General features: G+C 36.7%; 2 protein-coding genes across 4 annotated transcripts in view; one reads left to right on the top strand and one right to left on the bottom strand.

Annotated features, from left to right (window-relative positions):
- The window catches only part of LOC118765447, a 36,692-nt gene extending 28,934 nt beyond the window's left edge, over window positions 1-7,758 (bottom strand). For both annotated transcript variants that reach the window (XM_036507557.1, XM_036507556.1), the window contains exon 1: window positions 7,751-7,758. In XM_036507557.1, coding sequence (XP_036363450.1) covers window positions 7,751-7,757 — 7 coding nt within the window. In that variant the 5' untranslated portion in view covers window position 7,758. The remainder of the gene's footprint in view (window positions 1-7,750) is intronic.
- A 3,200-nt stretch (window positions 7,759-10,958) lies between these two features.
- LOC115217106 (translation initiation factor IF-2, mitochondrial) overlaps window positions 10,959-21,884 on the top strand; it is a 39,444-nt gene continuing 28,518 nt past the window's right edge. Inside the window, exons 1-3 of one of the 2 annotated variants that reach the window (XM_029786706.2) lie at window positions 10,959-11,193; window positions 17,466-17,630; window positions 19,926-20,037. In XM_029786706.2, the coding sequence (XP_029642566.1) occupies window positions 17,472-17,630; window positions 19,926-20,037 (271 nt within the window). In that variant the 5' untranslated portion in view covers window positions 10,959-11,193; window positions 17,466-17,471. Of the gene's footprint in view, window positions 11,194-17,465; window positions 17,635-19,925; window positions 20,038-21,884 lie in introns of those variants that run through there. The other variant, XM_036507555.1, reaches the window with a different exon arrangement.

Raw genomic sequence — 21,884 nt, forward strand, 5'->3', positions numbered from 1 at the left:
ATAATTGTAGTGAAATATCTGCTCCAAGAGTTAAAACCAAATTATGGAACCAACTTTCACTAAGAAAGCGAAAATGTCTTTAACGTTTCGAGCCTACGCTCTTCCACAGAAAGGAACACAGAAAGAAACAAGGAGAGAAAATAAAGAAGGTGTAGTGGCTAGCGATCTATCATGGCGAATGCTGAACAGAAGGGTCACACAGGAGAGCTAGGAAGAAGGGGAGATAATAAAGTAGTAGTGATCCCAAAACGAAGGTGTGCATCCATGTGTATAAGAGAGTAGTATGTGCATGTGGAAGAGGGCTAGTGACCTTGACATGTGCGTGTGTGTATGTGTAAATGTGAGGTTGGGAAGTGGTCAGTGCTAGTGTGTGCATCGTGGTGTGATGTGTTGTATATGGTGGTGTATGGTGTAGTGGTGTGATGGTGTTGGGAGGTGGGAGAAACAAGAAAGGGGAAAGCAAGGGTGGGGTGTGGGTTAGGCTGAGGGTGGGGGTAGAGATGGGGTATGTGGGTAGGCAGAGGTGAGGTATGTGGGAGGGGGAGTAAGGGATGGGAAGGACAGGGAAGATGGAGTTGGAATGTATAGGGGTGGGGTTATGGGGGAGGGGTGACAATGAAGGGGAAGGTGAGTAGGAGTGAAGAGAAGAGAGGTGGGTGGGAGGAAGCAGGTGTAAAGGGGAGGGAGGAAAGTTGAGCCCATGTGGCGCAAAGGAGTGAAGAGAGATTATCCCTGTTTACAGCACAAATAGGAGTACGGATGGCCCCTGAGCAAGGACAATCTGAACACAAACAGGGGTATCTAAAAGATACCACCATGCTAGATATAGCAGCCAAAACTTGACTCTAAAATCACATTAAATGTTCATACAGCACCAGGAGAGAAGACAAAGAGATAAACTAGCAAAAAATTATTGGATAAATCCAGATCCCAGATTTCTGGCTTTGCATAAGAAAGGCTTTGCCTCATCAGTGGAATACACACAAAATAGTATATAAATACATAAATATTTGTATTTATGTACTAGTTTGTGTGTATTCCACTTTCCTATAGATCGAGTAGGGCCATCTACCTGAAGGGGATTGTGGTTTGACAGCTTTCCTACTTACTAAGACTTTGGTTTTTGCTAGGTTCACCCTAAGGCCCTTCGATTCCAAACCTCACTTCCACACCCTAAACTTCGTCTCTAGTTCTGGCAGTGACTTGGCTATTAGGGCAAGGTCATCAGCATAGAGGAGCTCCTAGGGGCAGCCTGTCTTGAATTCCTGTTATTGCCTGGAGGACTATAATGAATAAGAGGGGGCTGAGGACTGATCCTTGGTGAACTCCTACTTCTACTCAGAATTCTTCACTATACTCATTGCCAACCCTCACCTTACTGATGGCATCCCTGTACAGGGCTTGTACAGCTCTTACCAATCACTTGTCTATCCCCAGTTTTCACACTGACCACTAGATAAGGGATTGAGGGACCCTGTCAAAGACTTTCTCCAAGTCAACAAAGTACAGAGGTTTATCTTTGGCTAGATATTTCTCCTGCAGTTGCCTTACCAGAAATATAACATCAATAATGCTTCTGCCTGACACAAAACCAAACTGCATCTCGTCTAGGCTAATTCCCTCCCTAATTAGTTGAGCTATAACCCTCTCTGTAACTTTCATCACCTGATCCAATAATTTGATACCCCTATAGTTATATCTATCTATATGCATAAACAATTTAAAGAAAGACCGTCTGGTGCATATAATCTTAAAATGTTAAAATAAGGAAATTGCACAATAATTTGATATAACATAATTAAATGCTTGAGTAAATAATAAAAATAAACCTCGGCGAAGCTTCAGCTTAAATTTGTAAAACAGTCGAAGGCTTTCTTAAATGTGAAGTCAAAATATGCACTAGCATTGTAAAGCAAAGTAACTATAACGTGTAAAATCAAATTCAAATGTGACAGTCAAAGTTTTCCGAGTGTCAAAACATTTTACCCATACAGCATTTTATCCGTTGACATTTTTCAGCTGGCTACAGCCGGGTTAGTATCAAAAGGGTTAATGCATTATTGTAATATGGCATGGCATTTTGAAATGCTGTCTCATCTGAAGAAGTAGAGGATATTCGCCTTCCTACATTGCTAACTAGGTTCTTAAGAATTACGGATGGATGATTAGATTCTTTGCTAATATAACATAGCTTTTCATTGGGCTTACAGTAGGATTTAAATTTATCTAATAGCAAATCTAAGTTGATATCTAAAAAATCTACGTTATTAAGGTTACTTTCTATTGTAAGCCATAAGCCCATTCTTTGGAAGAAAGTAATCAAATTCTTCCTAAGGTTATTTAAATCATGGGTGACTATAAGACTGTCATCCCTGTATAATCCTGCATTTATAAAGGGAATTCTAGATGCAGATTATGCAAAATATAAGTTCCTATAAGCATACACAACTCTGCCCCATCATATGCCCCCATTGGTACATTGAAATGAGAATCCTCACTCTTTTTGACCCAGGTGGAATCATCATAAAAAAGAAGGGATTTCTTTGCATGCAGGTTAATATCTATTTCTGAATGCTTTTAGAAGCAAAGGCCTAGATATTGATGGGTAAAAATTGACAATATCAAACTGCATAAATTTGCAGTTATGCTTATGTCTAATCCCTTTGAACCAGATTTTTTGAAATCTGAAATAGGTGGTGGATTTTTGGAAGATTTAAGTCCATATTTGCTTCCATTAGATTTCTGCTTTGAATCAAAAAGAACGCTTTCCATATCATTCATCAAATAAACTCTTCCATTTTTTTCAATAAGTTTCTTGAGGTATTGCTTCTGTGCTGTGATGGGTGTATTTTTTACAGAAAAATCCAATGGGTAAAGTTCCATTTATTTCAGCTGTTTCTTCCTACTTGTGGAGAGTCGCTCAAACTTTCTAAAAAAGGATCGGGTTACACCAAATTAAGCACATAAATGCAAAACAAGGTGGAAAAAATAGCACTCGAATACCAGAGGTAAACGGAGGAGTTTATTTAAAGAATGAGATGGAAAGCCTTCTTCTTTGATACAAAGCAGAAATCTAATGGAAACAAATACGGACTTAAATCTTCCAAAAACCCACCATCTATTTCGGAATTGGAAGCCTTTGAAAAAGACCTTTTTGGGCTTATTAGAAAAATTAAATTCTGCAAATTCAACAACCAACTCCAGAGAGATATGAAGGAAAAAATTAGAGACATAAAGAACTTGGATAAGACCTTCATAAACTCTGACAAAACAAAAGACTTTTCAATGTAGCCATAATTTCTATAGAATATTTAATAGGAGAACACCGAATATTATCTACCCTTTTTGCAAAAACTTCGCCTCTTTTATTAACCAGTATACACAAAAATTATTACAAACAACTACAGTGCCGAATCTAATCTGAGAAAGTGCAACTACAAAGATAAGACTTGTCCGTTGGAAGGTAAATGTCATGAAAAAAGAATTGTTTATAGAGCTAAAGTGCAGGTAGACGGCTCACAAGAATATAAAACGTACACAGGGGCTTTGGAAAATTCATTACAGACTCAATTCTATTCCCATGGTTTCTGTTTTATTATTACTTATATTCCACCAATGGATGGCACTTCAATGTTTAATGGGAGAAAAATACTGAGAAAAGGAAAATATATATGAGGATGTGTTGTTTATACCCATGAACTTGTTCATACCCAAGAAACGGACTTGTTGTTCATGCCCAAGAAACGAACTTGTTGTTCATGCCCAAGAAACGGACTTGCTGTTCATGCCCAAGAAACGGACTTGCTGTTCATGCCCAAGAAACGGACTTGCTGTTCATGCCCAAGAAACGGACTTGCTGTTCATGCCCAAGAAACGGACTTGCTGTTCATGCCCAAGAAACGGACTTGCTGTTCATGCCCAAGAAACGGACTTGCTGTTCATGCCCAAGAAACGGACTTGCTGTTCATGCCCAAGAAACGGACTTGCTGTTCATGCCCAAGAAACGGACTTGCTGTTCATGCCCAAGAAACGGACTTGCTGTTCATGCCCAAGAAACGGACTTGCTGTTCATGCCCAAGAAACGGACTTGCTGTTCATGCCCAAGAAACGGACTTGCTGTTCATGCCCAAGAACGGACTTGCTGTTCATGCCCAGAAACGGACTTGCTGTTCATGCCCAAGAAACGGACTTGCTGTTCATGCCCAAGAAACGGACTTGCTGTTCATGCCCAAGAAACGGACTTGCTGTTCATGCCCAAGAAACGGACTTGCTGTTCATGCCCAAAAACGGACTTGCTGTCATGCCCAAGAAACGGACTTGCTGTTCATGCCCAAGAAACGGACTTGCTGTTCATGCCCAAGAAACGGACTTGCTGTTCATGCCCAAGAAACAGACTTGCTGTTCATGCCCAAGAAACGGACTTGCTGTTCATGCCCAAGAAACGGACTTGCTGTTCATGCCCAAGAAACGGACTTGCTGTTCATGCCCAAGAAATGGACAATCCACAGAGTATAGATTATTTCTATAACATCATTCTCTATTGGTAAATTTTTTTTCTCACAACAATTTAAAGGAATGTTAAAGATAATTTATTTTAATAACATGATCTGTCCATATAGAGAATCAAATGAAAAAATTGAAAAACAGTGGAAAGTTTTGTAATTAGTGGCAGGATAAGGATGAATATTTAAAAGAATTTGCACTGTTTAAGATGTTTGTAAGCAATTCCCAAACAACAAAAACCGTTAGTTTCACTGCAACATTTAAATTTCATTTGTGTCTAAATATTTTCGTTCTTTGAAGCCACGAAAAAACCCTGACAAAAATTCGTGCTGCATCTGTTTAGTCAGTGAACAAGTCACATTTTCAAAGCAACGAAAATATTGAGATTTAAATGTTGCTGTGAAACTAACAGTTTTTTTTTTTATATGTGTCTTCTTGAATGGCTTACAAACATATACGCTGCAATTGTTTCTGTTAATACTATTCTGCAGAAGACAGAATAGAAGAAATTGTGTGTGCAAATTTTTTATTTTCATCTTCATTTATAGCATAGATAATTTTTTCCTCTGAAATGCTACCTTCGGCCTCCAGGATGCATTGATCGATCCCAGGCTTATAGTTGAAGACACTTTCCCTAGGTGCCATGCAGTGGTACTGAACCCAGAACTGTGTGGTTGGGAAGAATATCCATTTTCTTGAGGAAAAAATTGGATCGTGTGAATTTCCCCAGCCCTCCTCCTCACGTTCATTTTTTTTCATATTCGTTTAATACAAATTATTTTACACATATTGCACTTTTTGTGGGGGTGGCTGGGTGTCGAAGTTGGGTTACTGGACCGTGTGAATTATCCGAGTTTGCACCCCCACCCCGTCACAAAAATTGAAAAAAAAAAAAAAAAAAGGTTAATGTTTACAACTTAACCAGGAAACGAAAATCAGGAAAAAATAGTGCAATGGGTGTAAAAAAATGCGTAGGAAACGAACATGAAAAAAAAAAAATGAGTACAACGGAAGGGTTAAAAATGTGCAAAAACAATTGAAGATAAAATGACACAAAATTGAAGCCAAAAAATTAAAAATTACTGAAAGTGGGTAGTAATAAACACTATGTAGTATAGTAGTTCTACACTAGGATATCTGTAAAAAGTTGAATTTGATTTCGGAATATAACGAAGAAAAATTCGGATCTTGGGGGTTTTCCGAAAGTCCTCTCGCCACCTCAAGATTTCCCCTACAAGTTACTTTATAATCGTAATGCATGACGTTTAAAGGTATTTAAGCAAAATTTCAAAAACAAAAAAACACATTTTCCTAAGAGTTACAAGGGAAAAACTTGGATCTTGTGAATTTTCCGAAGTCCTCTCCCCATCCGCTTGGAAAAGATTTTCCCCACAAATTTCTTCCTAATCCTAATGTATGCAGTTTGAAAGGTATTTCTATAAAATTTCATTGACCCCCCCCTTTTCCTAAAAGTTATGAGGGGAAAATTCGGATCTTTCCTACAGATTTTTTTTTACACCCATTGCACTAGATTTTTCTAATTTTCGTTTCCGAGTCATGTTGTAAACATTAACCAAAAATAGTGAAATATGTGTAAAATAATGTGTAGTAAACGAATATGAAGAAAAAAATTGCACCGACAAACGGGAAAGTGGCGAGAGGACTCGGAACACTCCCGATGTGAATTTTCCGAGTCCTCCCCACCCCCGGTTCGCCAGCGCACATTTTTTTTCCATATTCTTTTACTACATGTTGTTTTACACCTATTACACTAATTTTTTCATATTTTTGCTCGGGTCAAAAACTGAAAGTTAACCGTCGCCTCTATGTTTAGCCCTCTGCGGGCAATAAAAAAATCGACTTGTAACCACAGCAGACATTTGTCTTTCCTCTTTCAAGAACCAAATATTTGTAATTATTATCCACAAACTAAGTTTAATAAAAAATGTTATTTGAATGAAAATATAAGAATGAGATGAAAATTGTAATATAAACATAAAATTATTTCATTAGAATTGAAATAAAAAGATTTTTCTTTAGTTCCTTGCAAGATAATTTTTAAAAAATTAAATAAGATAAACGTTTATGAAATTTTGAAATACTGGTGAATTCAGTCCATTTGAAATACTGATGAATTCAGTCAAATAAAAAATGAATTACGTAAAAATAAAAAGAGCTCAATTCAAGAAGTCCAATCGGCTGGTAGCGCGCCAATTGCAAAAAGGAGACATTTTGATAATGCTGTTTATAATATTATTGTTCATTGACTATTTTCGAAAGAAAATTACATGTTGGAGCTATCTGTTGATTAAAGGGGTTACTTTTTAAGCAATGAAAGTCACAAACATTTTTTGATGATATTGCACAAAGATAAGACATTCGGAAAGGGAGATTTGGGATGATGTGATGACCTATGACCTTCACTCATACAAAATTTCCTTTACCTCATCTTCTGACTTCTTTCTCTTAAGACTACGTATTTTTGTACATAATAAAATACAAAAACGATTAAAATATTTTTCGTAGAATAGCTACATGAAATAATGAAGGCATCTAAGTATGGTATTCGTTCACTTTCTCCAATTAAAATATCTTAGGTCATGAGTGCTTTCTAGCATATATTCTTTCATTAATGTTTTCAGCAATTTTTAAGTAAATCATGAAAACCTTTTCTTTTGCTGATATATTAAATAATGGAAAGCATCAGTTTGATTTTTCTTTCAATTCCAGTGAAGAAAATAACTTGAGTGATAAACGTTTTAGTATTCCATTCTTCAATGTTTTCAACTCCAAAGACGACGAAGTATATAAATAAAGGAGTTTTTGAACTCCATAAATTATTTTGCTTGCATTTGTTATTAACTTTTTATCCTTAAGAAGTTTTAAAACAGCTTGTCAAATTTGTAGAAAATGAATTAGTACAATATGTTCTAGGTTTCTACAATTAGAGCCAATTATCATATAATTGATTACGATAAAAAAAATTTCTTTAATTCATTGACTGAACTAAAATATATCTTGAAGTAAAATTGTAGAACCAACGTAACCATTACAAAATGCAGCTTTAAGGTTTTCAAAGAAAGTCGTAATTATAAAAAATCTCATCTTTAAGGAATCAAATAAAAACTATTTGTATTCGAAAATATTCCTTATAAAAAACTCTGTTCGCAATTAAAATAAGGAGAGTTTTGTTATTGCAGTTGCTCATGATAATAAAAAGAACTTATCCACAAAGTCAATAGCTTACCTTCCATTGTTTTTTCTGCCGCCAATTAATCTCGTCGATTGACTGAAAAGCCGCCAACTTCAATTTTTTTCCTTATTTTTAATATTTTTCTGCGATATTTTTGTTTAAGTAATTAAATTTTGAAAAATTTTAAATAATTAAGAGTATTTTCAATTTTTAAATTTGTAGTCGGAAACATACGATTTTTTACTTGCAATTTATGGTTTCTTAACATTCCAATTTGCTCGAAAATTGTGAAATTTAAATTTACAGAATTGTTTTTTTAATTAGGAAACTATTTCCGGAATAAATTCTATAAAATCTATAATAATGATGATGATGATGAGGGGGGGGGTCAAATTTTGCCACAAGGGCAGCAATTTTCGGGGAGGAGACGAGTCGATTACATCGACTCCAGTGTTCAACTGGTACTTATTTTATCGACCCCGAAACGATGAAAGGCAAAGTCGACCTCGGCGGAATTTGAAAATAATAATAATGATTTCTTTTATTGGCCACAAGGCCCCAAGATATGGAGGACAATATCGAAAGACGAGTTACAGCACAAAAAAAAATTACAAAAACATGTAGGGTTAACATCAATCAAAAGGAGATACTACCACATTAAAGGATGTAACAGAGGATATATAATACAAAGTAGAGAAATAAATAGAATCCCAATAGCGGAGCAGTCCACTTAGAATAATCCGGGGTAAACCCCACACCAAAGTCCTAGATTACTCTGCCATCTCCGAGGCATGGAGAAGTACCCTCTTCCAGTTTCTTTCCGCCTGCTTAGAAAAGCATATTCAGAGTAAATCAATTCAGTCTCACCAGTCTTGCCACTGTCAACCATCTTTTGATAAACATGCTAGAAGGCAGCACCTCCTTCTCTACCCTAACCTTCCTCTTCAAATGATATTTGAAGAAATTGATGAGGGCTTCACCAGATAGTAATGTACCTGTCTTCAAACCTTTCAGACGGGTCCACCACACAGCCCTTTTGGCCACAGCCACTGAACAGAGAAAGATCTGCCTTCCTTCTCTGCTAAGAGAAGGTGGTGCGTCTACCTTCACTATACACTTGGCAGATAGCTAAATTCGTCTTACACGTGACAACAGCTGCTCTACACAATCCCACAACCCTCTAATGCATGGACACTGAATTATTGCATGCAGGACAATTTTGTTCCCCTGCAAGCATCTCGGGCAGGTTCAGCTGCTGGCACTTCCATGCCTGAAGAGCTTGTCTCGACCAAGCAATGCCCCCCTGTAGCACTGCTAAGTCAATGATTTTTGGAAATTGTCCATGATCTACAACCCAAAGGTCCTCTGGAAAAGACTACTCAGACTGTTCTCATTAACGCCTAGATTTAATCCTAGGCCATCATCACTCATGTATTCAACTAGCGCCCTATTGAAATCTTGGGTTGTTTTCCCACTAACAGTTTTGGCTAGCTGGTACAATCCAGTGAGCACCTAACAACATTCTAGATGCCAAACACCCACCCTTGGTCTACGTTTGACCCATGACTGTAGCTCTGTCTAAGAGATGAGCTGCAGAAAGACATGTCACACAAAAGACACCCACATTAATTTACCCTCATTTTTGTTGTTGTCCTCATCATTGCAGTGATATAGATATTTCTGTAAGTACAACAGCCTCAAAGCATGGTGCTGCATCATTAAAGATGGCATCCCAAAACCACCAGGGTGTGGGTGTTGACAGCAGATGGATTTTCTGATTAGTGGGATTCCATGAGAATCGGAAAAGCAAGCACTCTAGTCTGGTCAGAGATTTCTTAGGACAAGGTACAACAGCTCCAGGCAGCTTTACACTAGTGAGGTGATATATGCATTCGCTAATTCTATCCAGCCTTTCAAAGACAGCTTCCTTTCTGCCCATTTCTGGATGAGCTTGGCCACCCTACTCATGACCTCTTTCCAGTTCCTATCTACTTGAAGATCTGGTCTGAACCAGATTCCAATCACTTTCACCAGACCCTCTCCATCCAGCAACAGAAATCGCTGCTCGTTAGCTTACTTGTCCTGATTTACGAGTGCTCCTGTGCATTCCTGATATTGTGTTGATCTTTTCTATGTCTGAAGAGTCTGACACCATGACATTGACATCGTCTGCATATGCAGACACAGCTCTCCTGTGACATAATTCCAGTGGGATATTCCTCAAATTCTCGATCTTTGCAGCAAGGGTTCTTAAGCTAATATATACAAAAGCAGGGAGAGGGGGCATCCTTGGCATACCGAGCGTTCAATACTGAAAGGTTCCGAGTGGTGGCCATTCAGTTTGACAACTAAGCAGATGCCACTATATATTGTGGTCATCCAGCCTCTGAGGATGGACCAAAACTGACAGCTTTTAGGACAGACACCAGATAGCGATGGTCCACCCTGTTAAAAGTTTTGGACTGGTCCAAATTGGCCAGTGGTCCCCCCCAAGCCAGATCCATTCCCAACCCGTTCTATAATGTATCGCATGAGGTAGAGATTGTTATGGATAGATCTATCAGGGATCGCACAGGTTTTTGCATACTCGACTATACTATTGACAACAAGCGCTAGCCTCTTAGTAAGTATCTTAGCTAAAATCTTTAATTCTGTGTTGAGTAGAGTTATGAGCCTGAAGTTTTCAATCATATCCTCTTTGTTTGGATCCTTTCTCAACAGCATCACCATTCCCTAGCTCAGACGACTGGGAATGCTTCCCGTCTGTTGCCAGGAGCAGTAGACAGCTGTTAGAGGGAACAAGCCAACAAAGAAGCTTATATCTGGTCGATTGACTTGCTTGAAATAACAGCCAAATCTCCTTCATAACACACCCTAGCATCCTAGAAAAGAAAGACACGTTCAGTTAAGTCTTGGAGGTGATGTGCCTGAGAGAGAGAGAGAGAGAGAGAGAGAGAGAGAGAGAGTGTGTGTGTGTGTGTGTGTACTGCAGAAGGAATGCAAATAATTCGTGTATATCTTCGTGGACAGGAAAAAATCTTGAATTGGTAAGAATAATTAATCCAGTGCCCTTTAATAAACTGAAATATATTCACTGAGATTTGAAGCATATTTTAACGTAGGTTATATTTAATCACGGAATTCCATGAACTTATATTTTTACGGAGAGGGTTTTTGTTCTACACTCATTTTTTACACCATACACACAAATGATTTGCAATAATCAATTATACAGAGGGAACTTTTTAGAGTCAACACCGAAACTAAATATACAAGATGTCTACTTCCAGTTAATGTCACGTTTTTCTTGTCCTGTAGATGGCAACTGGGCCTGGATTTATTACTATTAAAGTGCCATACTATATCATTTCTTTTAGAAAACGCACAGTTTGATTTTTGTTTTTTTATTTTTTTTTCACGGTAATAGCATTCTGTTTTTGCGACCAGAAAGACAAATACCTTCAAGTTACTTGTTGAGAATCAAAGATAAACATTAGGTAAAGTTTCGTTTTTCAGTTTTTTCTTGAAAAAAAACCCCAAAACATTTTTATGCATTGGATTTAGTTAGGATAAATAGAAAATATGAACAGTTCTAAGCTGTTCAACGATATTTCATCTTATTGTCTAATATTTTTCTACGGTCACCTTGAAAGTTCGGCTTCGGTTGAGATACGTAGAATGAACAACGAAAGCTTTTCAAAGTTAAGGTTACACTTTGCTCTATGTTGACAAGTTAAATTCATTCTTAGTCAACGAACGAAAATAAAACTCATAATGCAGCAAGTAGTTATACATCCTATTAAAATACAATAAATAAAAAGTTTGTTGTCAATCTAATTCAAACATGTGCAACTTTTTTTCGAGAAATGGGCCGTACGACTGATCTAAATCTACATTTCCATGTGTACACATACGATTCTGTTCGTCTTGTGGTACGTTCTAATCGAACAGGCATATGATCAAATACGTTCTCGTTGTGATCATCCTGTCTCTGTTATTCAGATTAGTATATGTCAATCTGTGGGATATTTTTGCAGTAATTTTTTGCTATTATAAACTTGTCTCACGAGGCTGGTGCAATCTTTGGTCCGTGAACTTTCGGAATAGATATCACTTCCCTCATGGAGAAGGAAAAAGGAAAAGAATTAGGTGGTATTTTTCCTTCTGTGAAATTTTTATTATTACATCCATTTCGTGAGACGGGTGTAATAATTAAAAACAAATTTATAGATTTCCTTGATCACTTTAACATGGGTGTACTTTATGAATCAGAAACTTCAGTCGTCCCGTTTTGTTTTTCTTAATTTAATTTTTGACTTTATTCGTGTGTTCATTATGACCCTACGATTTTTTCTTTTAGATTGCCAAACTACATGTATACAAGTACAAGTCCAGTTAATTAAATTTTGAAAACAATTACTTTTTATGAATCCGTTTGTTGTATCAAGAATGCATTCGTTTCTTATTGTTTATTGCAATGTCAATCCTAACTGCGAAAATCTATGATCAAAGGCATTTCAGTTGTGACCATTTCCTCTTTTAGCCAGACATATTGTATGGACAGGAATGACTTAGTTGTTAAGAAGTTCGCCTCACAACGACATCGCTCTTGATTCGATTTTCCTGCGCAGCACTTTCAGCAAATGTCTTCTATCATAGATTCAGGTCGTACAAAGACTTGCTAGGTGGAATGTGAGAGATAGAAGCTGTGTAGAAGTTCGCCGGAGATACTGTTTCTGTTTTTGGGTGGTAGATTTAACCTAGCATCTGGTTTAATACCATTACTTTTCCTTGGATACTTTTATTTCAGGCCAGTTTGTTGCAAGCATTTGCTCTCCATTCAAAGGATAACTTTCTTCCACAAATCTGAAAGAGGTTACAGATATTGTTTTTACTAAACCATTAAAATAAACAAATCTAATGGAGGACTAAAGGCCCCCTTCGATCATAAATGACTATGGATTGCACCTTTGTCCCTTCTGAGGCACAAGTTCAGCAGTCGCTCATGCATACCAGCCTCCCCTCTCCACGCTACTGATGTTATCCAAGGGAAAGGCAAAGGCCGATCCAGCTTGGAACCAGTGACGTTGCAAATCATTTCTACAGATGAGTGAACTGGAGCAATGTGAAATAAAGTGTCTTGCTCAAGAACACAAAACATAGTCTGGTCTGGGAATCGAACTCATTACCTGAGCCATGTGCCTTCACAATGTAGGACTACATAATCCAATATGTCCCCACTTTGCAGACTCCCTCAGGCTAGTGAAGCTTGTTATTCTGTATGTCAGTCTGTGGAGAAAACTTGAGTAATGAGGAAGTCTTGGAGGGGGAGTGCAGTTCTGGAAAGTAAGAATTGGACAATATCTTTTGCAAAATTTGCAGAGTAAGATTTAGCAAGTTTGATAAGAAGAAGGAAGCTGCTGCATTAGGTGGGCAGGAGTATTGTACAAATTGCTTGTTTCAGAGCAGCATGAACTATTGTAGTAAAAGTAGAAGTCAGAAGAATGCAACATGTCAATGTGTGTGAGTAAAAATGTGTAACCCGTGAAATAGTTTGTTGGGAGAAAGGAACATTTCTAAGGTACTACAGTGGCACGTGGAGCACATTTGTACTTTGTAAAGAGTCAGAAACTTTCAGAAGTAAACTGCTTTTGGTTTTGAAGAGAAAAAGTAGCATTTGGTATGTGATTTTTGCTATATGTGGATATAACACATTGTCTCTCCATCATCCTTATTCAACATAATTAGTGTAACAAATATCTAGATATCAATGAAAATATATCATATGACAATGCTATAAACAAAGATAGAGTAAATAGCCAAAGACTATTATACCAGGCTTTAAAAAGTATGTAAGTCAGAATCTCCTCTTACTACACAATATTTCACATTGCATTTGCAGTATCAGTACTGATATTAACATTTGGGGAACTTGACTGGTGGTCTTTAGAGAATATCTGTTTAATAGAAATTAAAACCTATAACAGATACTCAGAAAATAGATTCCATCACACTCCAGGGGAGAAACTAGAAGTAGTTGATAGTTTCCGCTGCCTAAATGACCAAGTTAGTAGTGGGGTAGAGACTTAGTTAGTAGTGCTGAGAGAGTGTTACCACTAGAATAAGAATAGCCTGGGCAAAGTTTAGAAAGCTTCTTCCCCTACTAGCGACAAAGGGTCTCATGCTCAGAGTGAAAGGTAGATTGTACATTACATGTGTACGAACTGCCATGCTTCACATGTTGGTGGCATGTTGGGCCTCACAGAGGCAATGACGAAAGACCAAGATTTCTGAGATATGCTGTGACTGCGAAGACCCGACAAATGAAGTGAGTTCATGGCTTGTAGGACAGCCTGCTGTGCTAACCTTGGATCGTAGGGTGACCCACTGTGCTTGAGGAGACCTATTGAGTCAAGTACATCAACATCAAAATAAAAATCAAATGGATATTGTATTTGTGATACCCGTTCCGGTGGCACATAAAAAGCACCATCCGAACGTGGCCAATGCCAGTGCTGCCTGACTGGCATGTGTGTCGGTGACATGTAAAAAGCACCAACCAATTGTGGCCGTTTGCCAGCCTCCTCTGGCCCTTGTGCCGGTGGCACATAAAAAGCACCCACTACACTCATGGAGTGGTTGGCATTAGGAAGGGCATCAAGCTGTAGAAACACTGCCAGATCAGACTAGAGCTTGGCGCAGCCTCCTGGCTTTCCAGACCCCAGTCGAACCGTCTAGCCCATGCTAGCATGGAAAACAGACATTAAACGATGATGATGATGATGATCTTGACACTAACTGCAGGTTTCTACAGACAGTGGAAAAGAGGAGGGAAGAGGTTTAAGATTAGTCTATCAGCCTTTGAGTGTCATATAGCATCACTCTAGTAGTGTCTACTAAACATTGACAGCAAAAATAAATATATCAACCAACTGTATGGTGTTGTTCATAAGTGAACATCATACAGTTCTGCAGTGAACTCCTCAAGAAGTACTCACTTCCTGATTACTTTCCCTCTAACCCTCCAGAATTGGACTTGCATACTTCAACAAAGATCTGGAAGAGAAACACTACATAAATAAAAATTTTGCATGTATGTCTCCCATAAACTTAATGAAGGTGTTAACATAACACAATGTGTAGTCTCTTTTAGGTTAGTGACCATTTCATCACATCACATGTCAAAGATTATGCTTTTACAATTTAAGAGCAGGAACTAATAGTGAACATAAAAGACAGTGAAGCCTTTAAACCACCAAGAAGCAAGTGAAAATGTAATGTGACATTTATGTAGAAGATATTACATATGATCAGTAGCTACCCCCAAAATGTCTTGAAGGTACTTCCTTTGAATGTATTGTTGCTTTATATACATTGTCACCTATTGGAAAGACTGCCCTTGGATAAAGAATATTATGTTTCTGAATACATGTATCAGAGCATTCTTATCAAAACGTCTACTAGTTGCAAGCATAACAGGTCTAACATAGTTGTATGGGACAGAAAAAATTATATACACCCATATCTGTTAGCTGTGTTGCAGGTGTGAACATTTCTTTCAAAATCAGTGGGAAAGAGAATATTTATGGACAACTACTTTCAAACCTATAGCTCCTTTACACAGAATATAAATTTACATAGTAGATGTCTGATTGGCAATCTTGAAACATTATGGTTTTTAACCAAAGAAAGTGATTGGCTAATGCAAACTTTGCAAATACCAATCTGTTAGTGGAACAGTAAAAATATGCTAGTGGAGCGCTTAGAGTACCATATGAGCGTGATCGTTGCCAGAGCAACAAGCTGGCCTCTGTGCCGGTGGCATGTAAAAAATACCATTCGAGTGTGATCATTACCTGCGTTGCCTTACTGGCACTTGTGCTGGTGGCACGTGAAAAAACATTCAAGCGAGGTTGTTGCCAGTGCTGCTGGACTGGCTCCTGTGCAGGTGGCACATAAAAAGCACCATTTGAGCATGGCTGTTGCCAGTACTGCCTGACTCGCCCTCGTGCCGGTGGCATGTAAAAGCACCCACTACACTCTCGGAGTGGTTGGCATTAGGAAGGGCATCAAGCTGTAGAAACTCTGCCAGATCAGATTGGAGTCTGGTGCAGCCATCTGGTTCGCCAGACCTCAGTCAAATCGTCCAACCCATGCTAGCATGGAAAGCAGACGTATGATGATGATGATACAAGATTTTTCTAACATTTAACATTTAAAAGGTTGTAAGCTGGCAAGATTGTTGGAATGCTGGATGAAATGCTTAGTGGCATTTCCTCCAACTCTCCCTTCTGAGTTCAAAATCCATCAGGGTCAACTATGCTTTTCATTCCTCTAGGGGTCAATAAAATAAAGCACTCAAGTAATGGGGTCAATTTAACTAACTAACATCTTCCCACTAAAATATTTGGCCTTGTACCAAAATTAGAAGCAATTACTTTTATTATACATACATACACACACACACACACACATATGAGTATGTATGTGTGTGTGCCTGTGTGAAGAGTTGTAGTTCCTTTCACAGTTCACTATGGTGTTATTGGATTTGTCCTTATCTCCAGTTTCTGTGGCATTAAGCAGATGAAAGACACATCATTATCTAGAATATACACCTGTATATTACAAGTTAATTTGAACTCAGTAATGCAAGTCAGCAAATCACTTATACTACAGTGTTACTGTTAATAATAATGAATTTATGCCAATCAGTAACGACTACTTGGGGTAGTGAACTGGCAGAGTTGTTAGAGCATCAGACAATGCTTCATGGTATTTGTTCTGACTCTCTGCACACTGAGTTTAAACTCCACTGAGGTCAGCTTTGTCTTTTATTCATTCAGAATTAATAAAAACTACCAATCCAAGGTAGTGGATTGGCAAGAACTGTAAGCACATTAGACTAGGTGCCTTGTGGTACTTGTTCCAGGTTTCCTTCAAATCCCACCATGGCTTACTTGGATGGTAAACTAAACCTGTTACCAGTTTAATACTACTTCCTTGTTACTTGGATGCCTTTAACAGAATCTACTCTGCTGCAAGAATTTGGGTCAGATTTCCAGTTTGAGGGTATCTTTCTTTCTCCCTCCCACCAGTTTTCTCTCACTGTCTTCTCTCCTGACTAAAAGATAAAAAAAACCCCCAAAATTATCTACCTGAAGCCAGGTGGAATGGACCATTGAGACTAAGTGACTCACTAACAGACATATCTGAGTGATGACGACAGGATAAAAATTGCCTACCTCTTGACTAGTTGTTCAGTATTCCATATATATATATATATATATATATATATATATATATATATATATATATATATATATATATATATATATATGTGTGTATACACAAATGCATATAAATATATTTATATATGAATCTATGAGTTTGATAAGCTCAATGCAAAACACACTCATTTCTTCAGTCTGATATTTAACTTTAAACATAAAGTATATTTGTTCTTATATTTTGTGTTTCTCTTGCTTGTTTCGTGTGTATGTGTGTATATATGTATATATATATATATATATATATATATATTAAACCTTTACAACATTTTCTATCAATAGACATTGACACCTGTTCTGTCTATTTGATATTTTCTTCATTATTTATGAATTACAGAATGCCATTTAAATATGACGCATTTATCTTACTATATCTTTAAGGTATTTCACATGCTGTTTCAGTATCCAGCGCATATCACTAGAATATGAAATTGGGACTAGACTATATCTACCTTGTTTTTCTATATTCTTTTAACATCTAGGGTGAAATGGCTCATGGAAGAATCTTAAGTTTGCTACTTCAAATTGAAAAGAATGTCATGTTTAAGGCCATAAAATCAACAGATGTGTTATTGAATTCAAGAAATGTTTTAAGGCGTCAGCTTTTCATGTCATCTCCAGTTTACTTGGCTAAAAGGAAGAAAAAAGTAAGTCATTCTTCATGAATTTGTTTTAAAAGATTGTCCTTGTCTATTGTTTTTTATTACTTTGTATCCATTAAATGGTTTTCCAAATACTTAATTCTCTTTGAGTGAAATAATGACAGGGTGGCTTCTAACCCACTGCAGGGAGTTTCTAGACAGAATGTTGTATTCCACATTGTCTCAGTCTATCTATCAGTTATTAATCAGACCTGGAAACAGATTTGTAGTTTTATTGTGTTGATTACTTATGATTATAGGCCTTTTGCTATTAAAAGGTCAACACATTGATTCTATTTCTTGTGCCAGAGCATAGAATAAATGAATATTTATTTGGACATGTTTTAAGTAGATCTCCACATCAGAAGAAATAAGGGCCTTGCCATAACTCTACTTCATCTCATGGCACTACAGCATACATTATCATGGTCATGTGTATTGGATAAACCAGAAAAGAAAAACATTTAACAAACTTCAATTACTTTAATTACTAGAGGTAATTTTACCTCTTTGGTAACCATATTTTGTATTATGTATTTGATCTAATAATATGTAATTTGAAATGTGATTTCAGTTAACAATAACTGAATGTACACCTTTCAAAATAATTATGAACCTGCATTTACATATAAACACATTAAAGCATTAATTATAAACATAAAATTTGCTTCATTTAGAATCACTGTCTACAATTACCCACACACATACACAGACACATGTAATGAAAATTTGCATTTAAATGAGTTGCTTTATAGAATTTAAAAAATACACAGTTGAAGTTTTTTTGCACTTATACCAGTGTAAACAATCTTAAAACTGATGTATAAGCATAGGCACAGCTGTGTGGTAAGGAGTTTACTTCATAACCACATAGTTCTGAGTTCAGTCCCACTGCATGGCACCTCGGGCAATTTTGATTTGGTAGACAGAAACTGAAAGAAGCTTGTATACATATATATCTGTGTGTGTGTATGTTCATGTCTGTGTTTGTCTTCCACCGCCACTTGACAACCAGTGTTGGTGTGTTTATGCTGCTGCAACACACTTTGAAAGATCAGTTACAGAGACTGCAGCTTGCCAAATTGAATGGATGCTAGTAAATCAGTATAGAATTCAGCAGCACACATCCTGTCACTGCTTGGTGTTCATTGCCAAGACACCAAATTCTCAATACTAAAGTCCACCTAGTTCAGAACAGATACATTGAAGTCCAAGTGATGAGTGATTCTAGGGTTTCAATACTGATTGACATTTCTCCTAGGGTAAAAGTTACTTGTAATAGATCAGCATCCATCCATAAACATAGATACTCCTACTTCCTAGATCCTTGAAATTTCAAAGAAAGAGTTTCATCCTAGCGGTTTGGCAAAAGAGACTGATAGTACCCAGCTTTAAAAATTAATAAGTACTGGGGTCAATTCATTTGACTTTAATGTTCTTCAACATGGTGCCCCAGCATGCCCACAGTCTGAGACTGAAACAAGTAAAAGATACTGTAACCTGAACTCTAGAATAATACTGGTGCTTCATTTTGTATTTTATTTACGATGATTAAAGTTGAATTTGAATTACTAAAGAATATGTAAAAACATTGCATCAAAGAAGTATCACATTGTTGTACCAATCACATCTTCTGCTCAGTTATCAAAAGTGTCATGTATCATGCACTCCACTAGACTAAGTTTGATCATGACTTCCAATAATGTTAGAATAATTTTAACTCCTAAAAGGTAGCTGACCTACTGAAGTATTTAATCCTTTAACATTCCGATTACTCCGTCAAATGTAATGCTTTTTTATTCAAATTGTTTTGAATTAATCATTCATTATCTTATAGCTTTGAGGTTTCAATGATGTGATTGTTTATTTTTAGAATGTCAGTGAGAGGCTAGTTATGGCCAGTGTGAAAGCAAAACATGTAGAATATTTGGGCTGGATATGGTCAGTTTGAATATTAAAAGGCTAAATGTATGGCAAAATAAGTGGTGTCTTCATCACTCAATTTTTTTGTTCTTAGTATAGGTCAGTTGAATGACACAAAAACTCTGTGAACATACTTTTCTTATGCAACTATTTTCAGCATGGTTTCCTTTGTTTATAATCTCAGTTATTCAAACATATTACTCTTTGCTTGTCTCATTTAGATAAATGGGTGCCAATTCAATAATATGATTTTATAACATACATAATATTTGTAATTGCTAATGCTATAAATAGTAATAAAAAATAATGTTAAAATCTAACAGAATGCGCATGCTCTTTAGTTCTATTGCTTATAATAATTCTAAATTCTCTTGATAGCGGGATCCAGTTCGTTTTAAGCCAAAACCGCTTGATAAAGATGCCAAAGTGATTCCAATTTCTCCAAATATGACTGTTGATGAGTTGGCTAAAGCATTAGAAAAAGACACAGGCAAGTCAATTTTCATCTATTTTCTGTTTTATATTTATTTATATGTGAATGATTGGAACATCTTTCTTTTTACAATCTCTAATTAGCTGTTATAGTAGGGTGAAACCTGTTGTCAATGTAGCAGACTGAGGCAAGCATAATTGGGTGCAGTTGCTTTGTCTAGTTTAGGTATGGTGATCTAGTTACCCCATTACCTGTCACATTATAGGGTATGCTGTGATGTTTTTTACTTTATGATTCACTACCTTTATCTATACAACACACTGCATTTCAGTAGTCATTTTTCACTATGTAGACATAATCTGAAATTTGTAAATAGCTAAATCATTAGGGTACTGGCCTACTATCCAGAAGCTCAGCTCTTCATATCCAGTCATTGCCACTGCACTTTTGCTGGCTCAATTAAACTAACAATAAATAGGTATCATATGGAGCATATGATACCTATGTATTACTATATGAAGTGGGGTAGTGGATCATTAAGTGCTAGGCTCAAGTTCTCTAGAAAGAAAATGGATAAAGCCACTCATATTTATAAGTAAGCAGTGTTGAAATAGAGTCCAAGCAAATCCATAAAGTTATTAATACTTCTGAGAATGGTATAAAGATCCTATTTCTTACAGTCCTTCTCTTAAAAATCTTAAGAATCATGCTTACCTGAAGAAGGCAATGAGAAACTAATCCAGTGTGTTCTCTACTAGAAATGCTCTGATATATGCAATGTCTGATTAGAAAATGTTGTCTTATAGACAAGCAAAATGTATACCTAGCTAGGATAAAATTCTTTTTTTCAAATCTCAAAGATCTAGGAAGTTAGAGTGTCTATGTTTATGGCATTAAGGAGATAGCCCTTCCTCTGGGTGGATGCTGACCTATTACAAGTAACTTTCACCCTGGGAGAAATATCAATCAGTGTTGAAAGTAAAGAACCAGTCATCACTTGCACAGTTCTATTATTACTTACAGTAGTAAGGTGGTGAGCTGGCAGAATTGTTAGCACACTGGGTGAAATGCTTAGCAGCATTTCATCCATCTTTATGTTCTGAGTTCAAATTCCACCAAGGTTGACTTTGCCTTTTATCCTTATGGAGTTAATAAATTAAGTACCAGTGAAACACTGGGGTCAATGTAATTAACTAGCCCCCTCCCACTAAATTTCAGGCCCTGTGCCTATAGTAGATATGATTATTACTTACAGCAGTGAAATATATAACTGCAATGTATCTGTTCTGAACCAGGTGGACTTAACTGTTGTGAGTCAAGTGTCTTAGCTATAAACACCAAGCAGTAACAGCATTTGCACTGCTGTATTCTTCACTAATTCTTTGGCACGCATTCAACTTCTCAGGTTGCACTCTCTGTAATTGATCTCACAAAGTGCTTTTTCATCTCTGAGTTGATATAAAAATATTTTTGAAAACAAGCCCTTTCTCAGTCTAGCAATTTTCTAGCCCTTTAACCCTTTGGCAATCAGATTACTCTGTCAAATGTAATACTTATACAGTTACATTGTTTTGAATTAATTATCCATTATCTTGTAGCTTCAAGATTTTGATGATGTGATCACTTATTGTTAAAGTAACATTGTAGGGTAGGTGTGAGAAGTAGAATCTGGTTGGTTTGAAAATAAAACAGGTGATATATTTGGGCTGAATATCGCCAGCTTAAATGCTAAAGGGTTAAAAATCAAATATTTCTTAAAAATGACTTCTCAATTATGATGTCTGCTTTATTTGTTCTTCCCCAAGTAGACTTGAAACAATGGTATAACTATTTTGTGTTCATAATTATAGTTTCTATGTTATATTTTTTATTAAAATTTAAACAGTGCAATTTGTACTTGTATT

Source organism: Octopus sinensis, linkage group LG11, assembly GCF_006345805.1.
Source record: "Octopus sinensis linkage group LG11, ASM634580v1, whole genome shotgun sequence".
In the NCBI taxonomy this organism is placed as follows: Eukaryota; Metazoa; Mollusca; class Cephalopoda; order Octopoda; family Octopodidae; genus Octopus; species Octopus sinensis.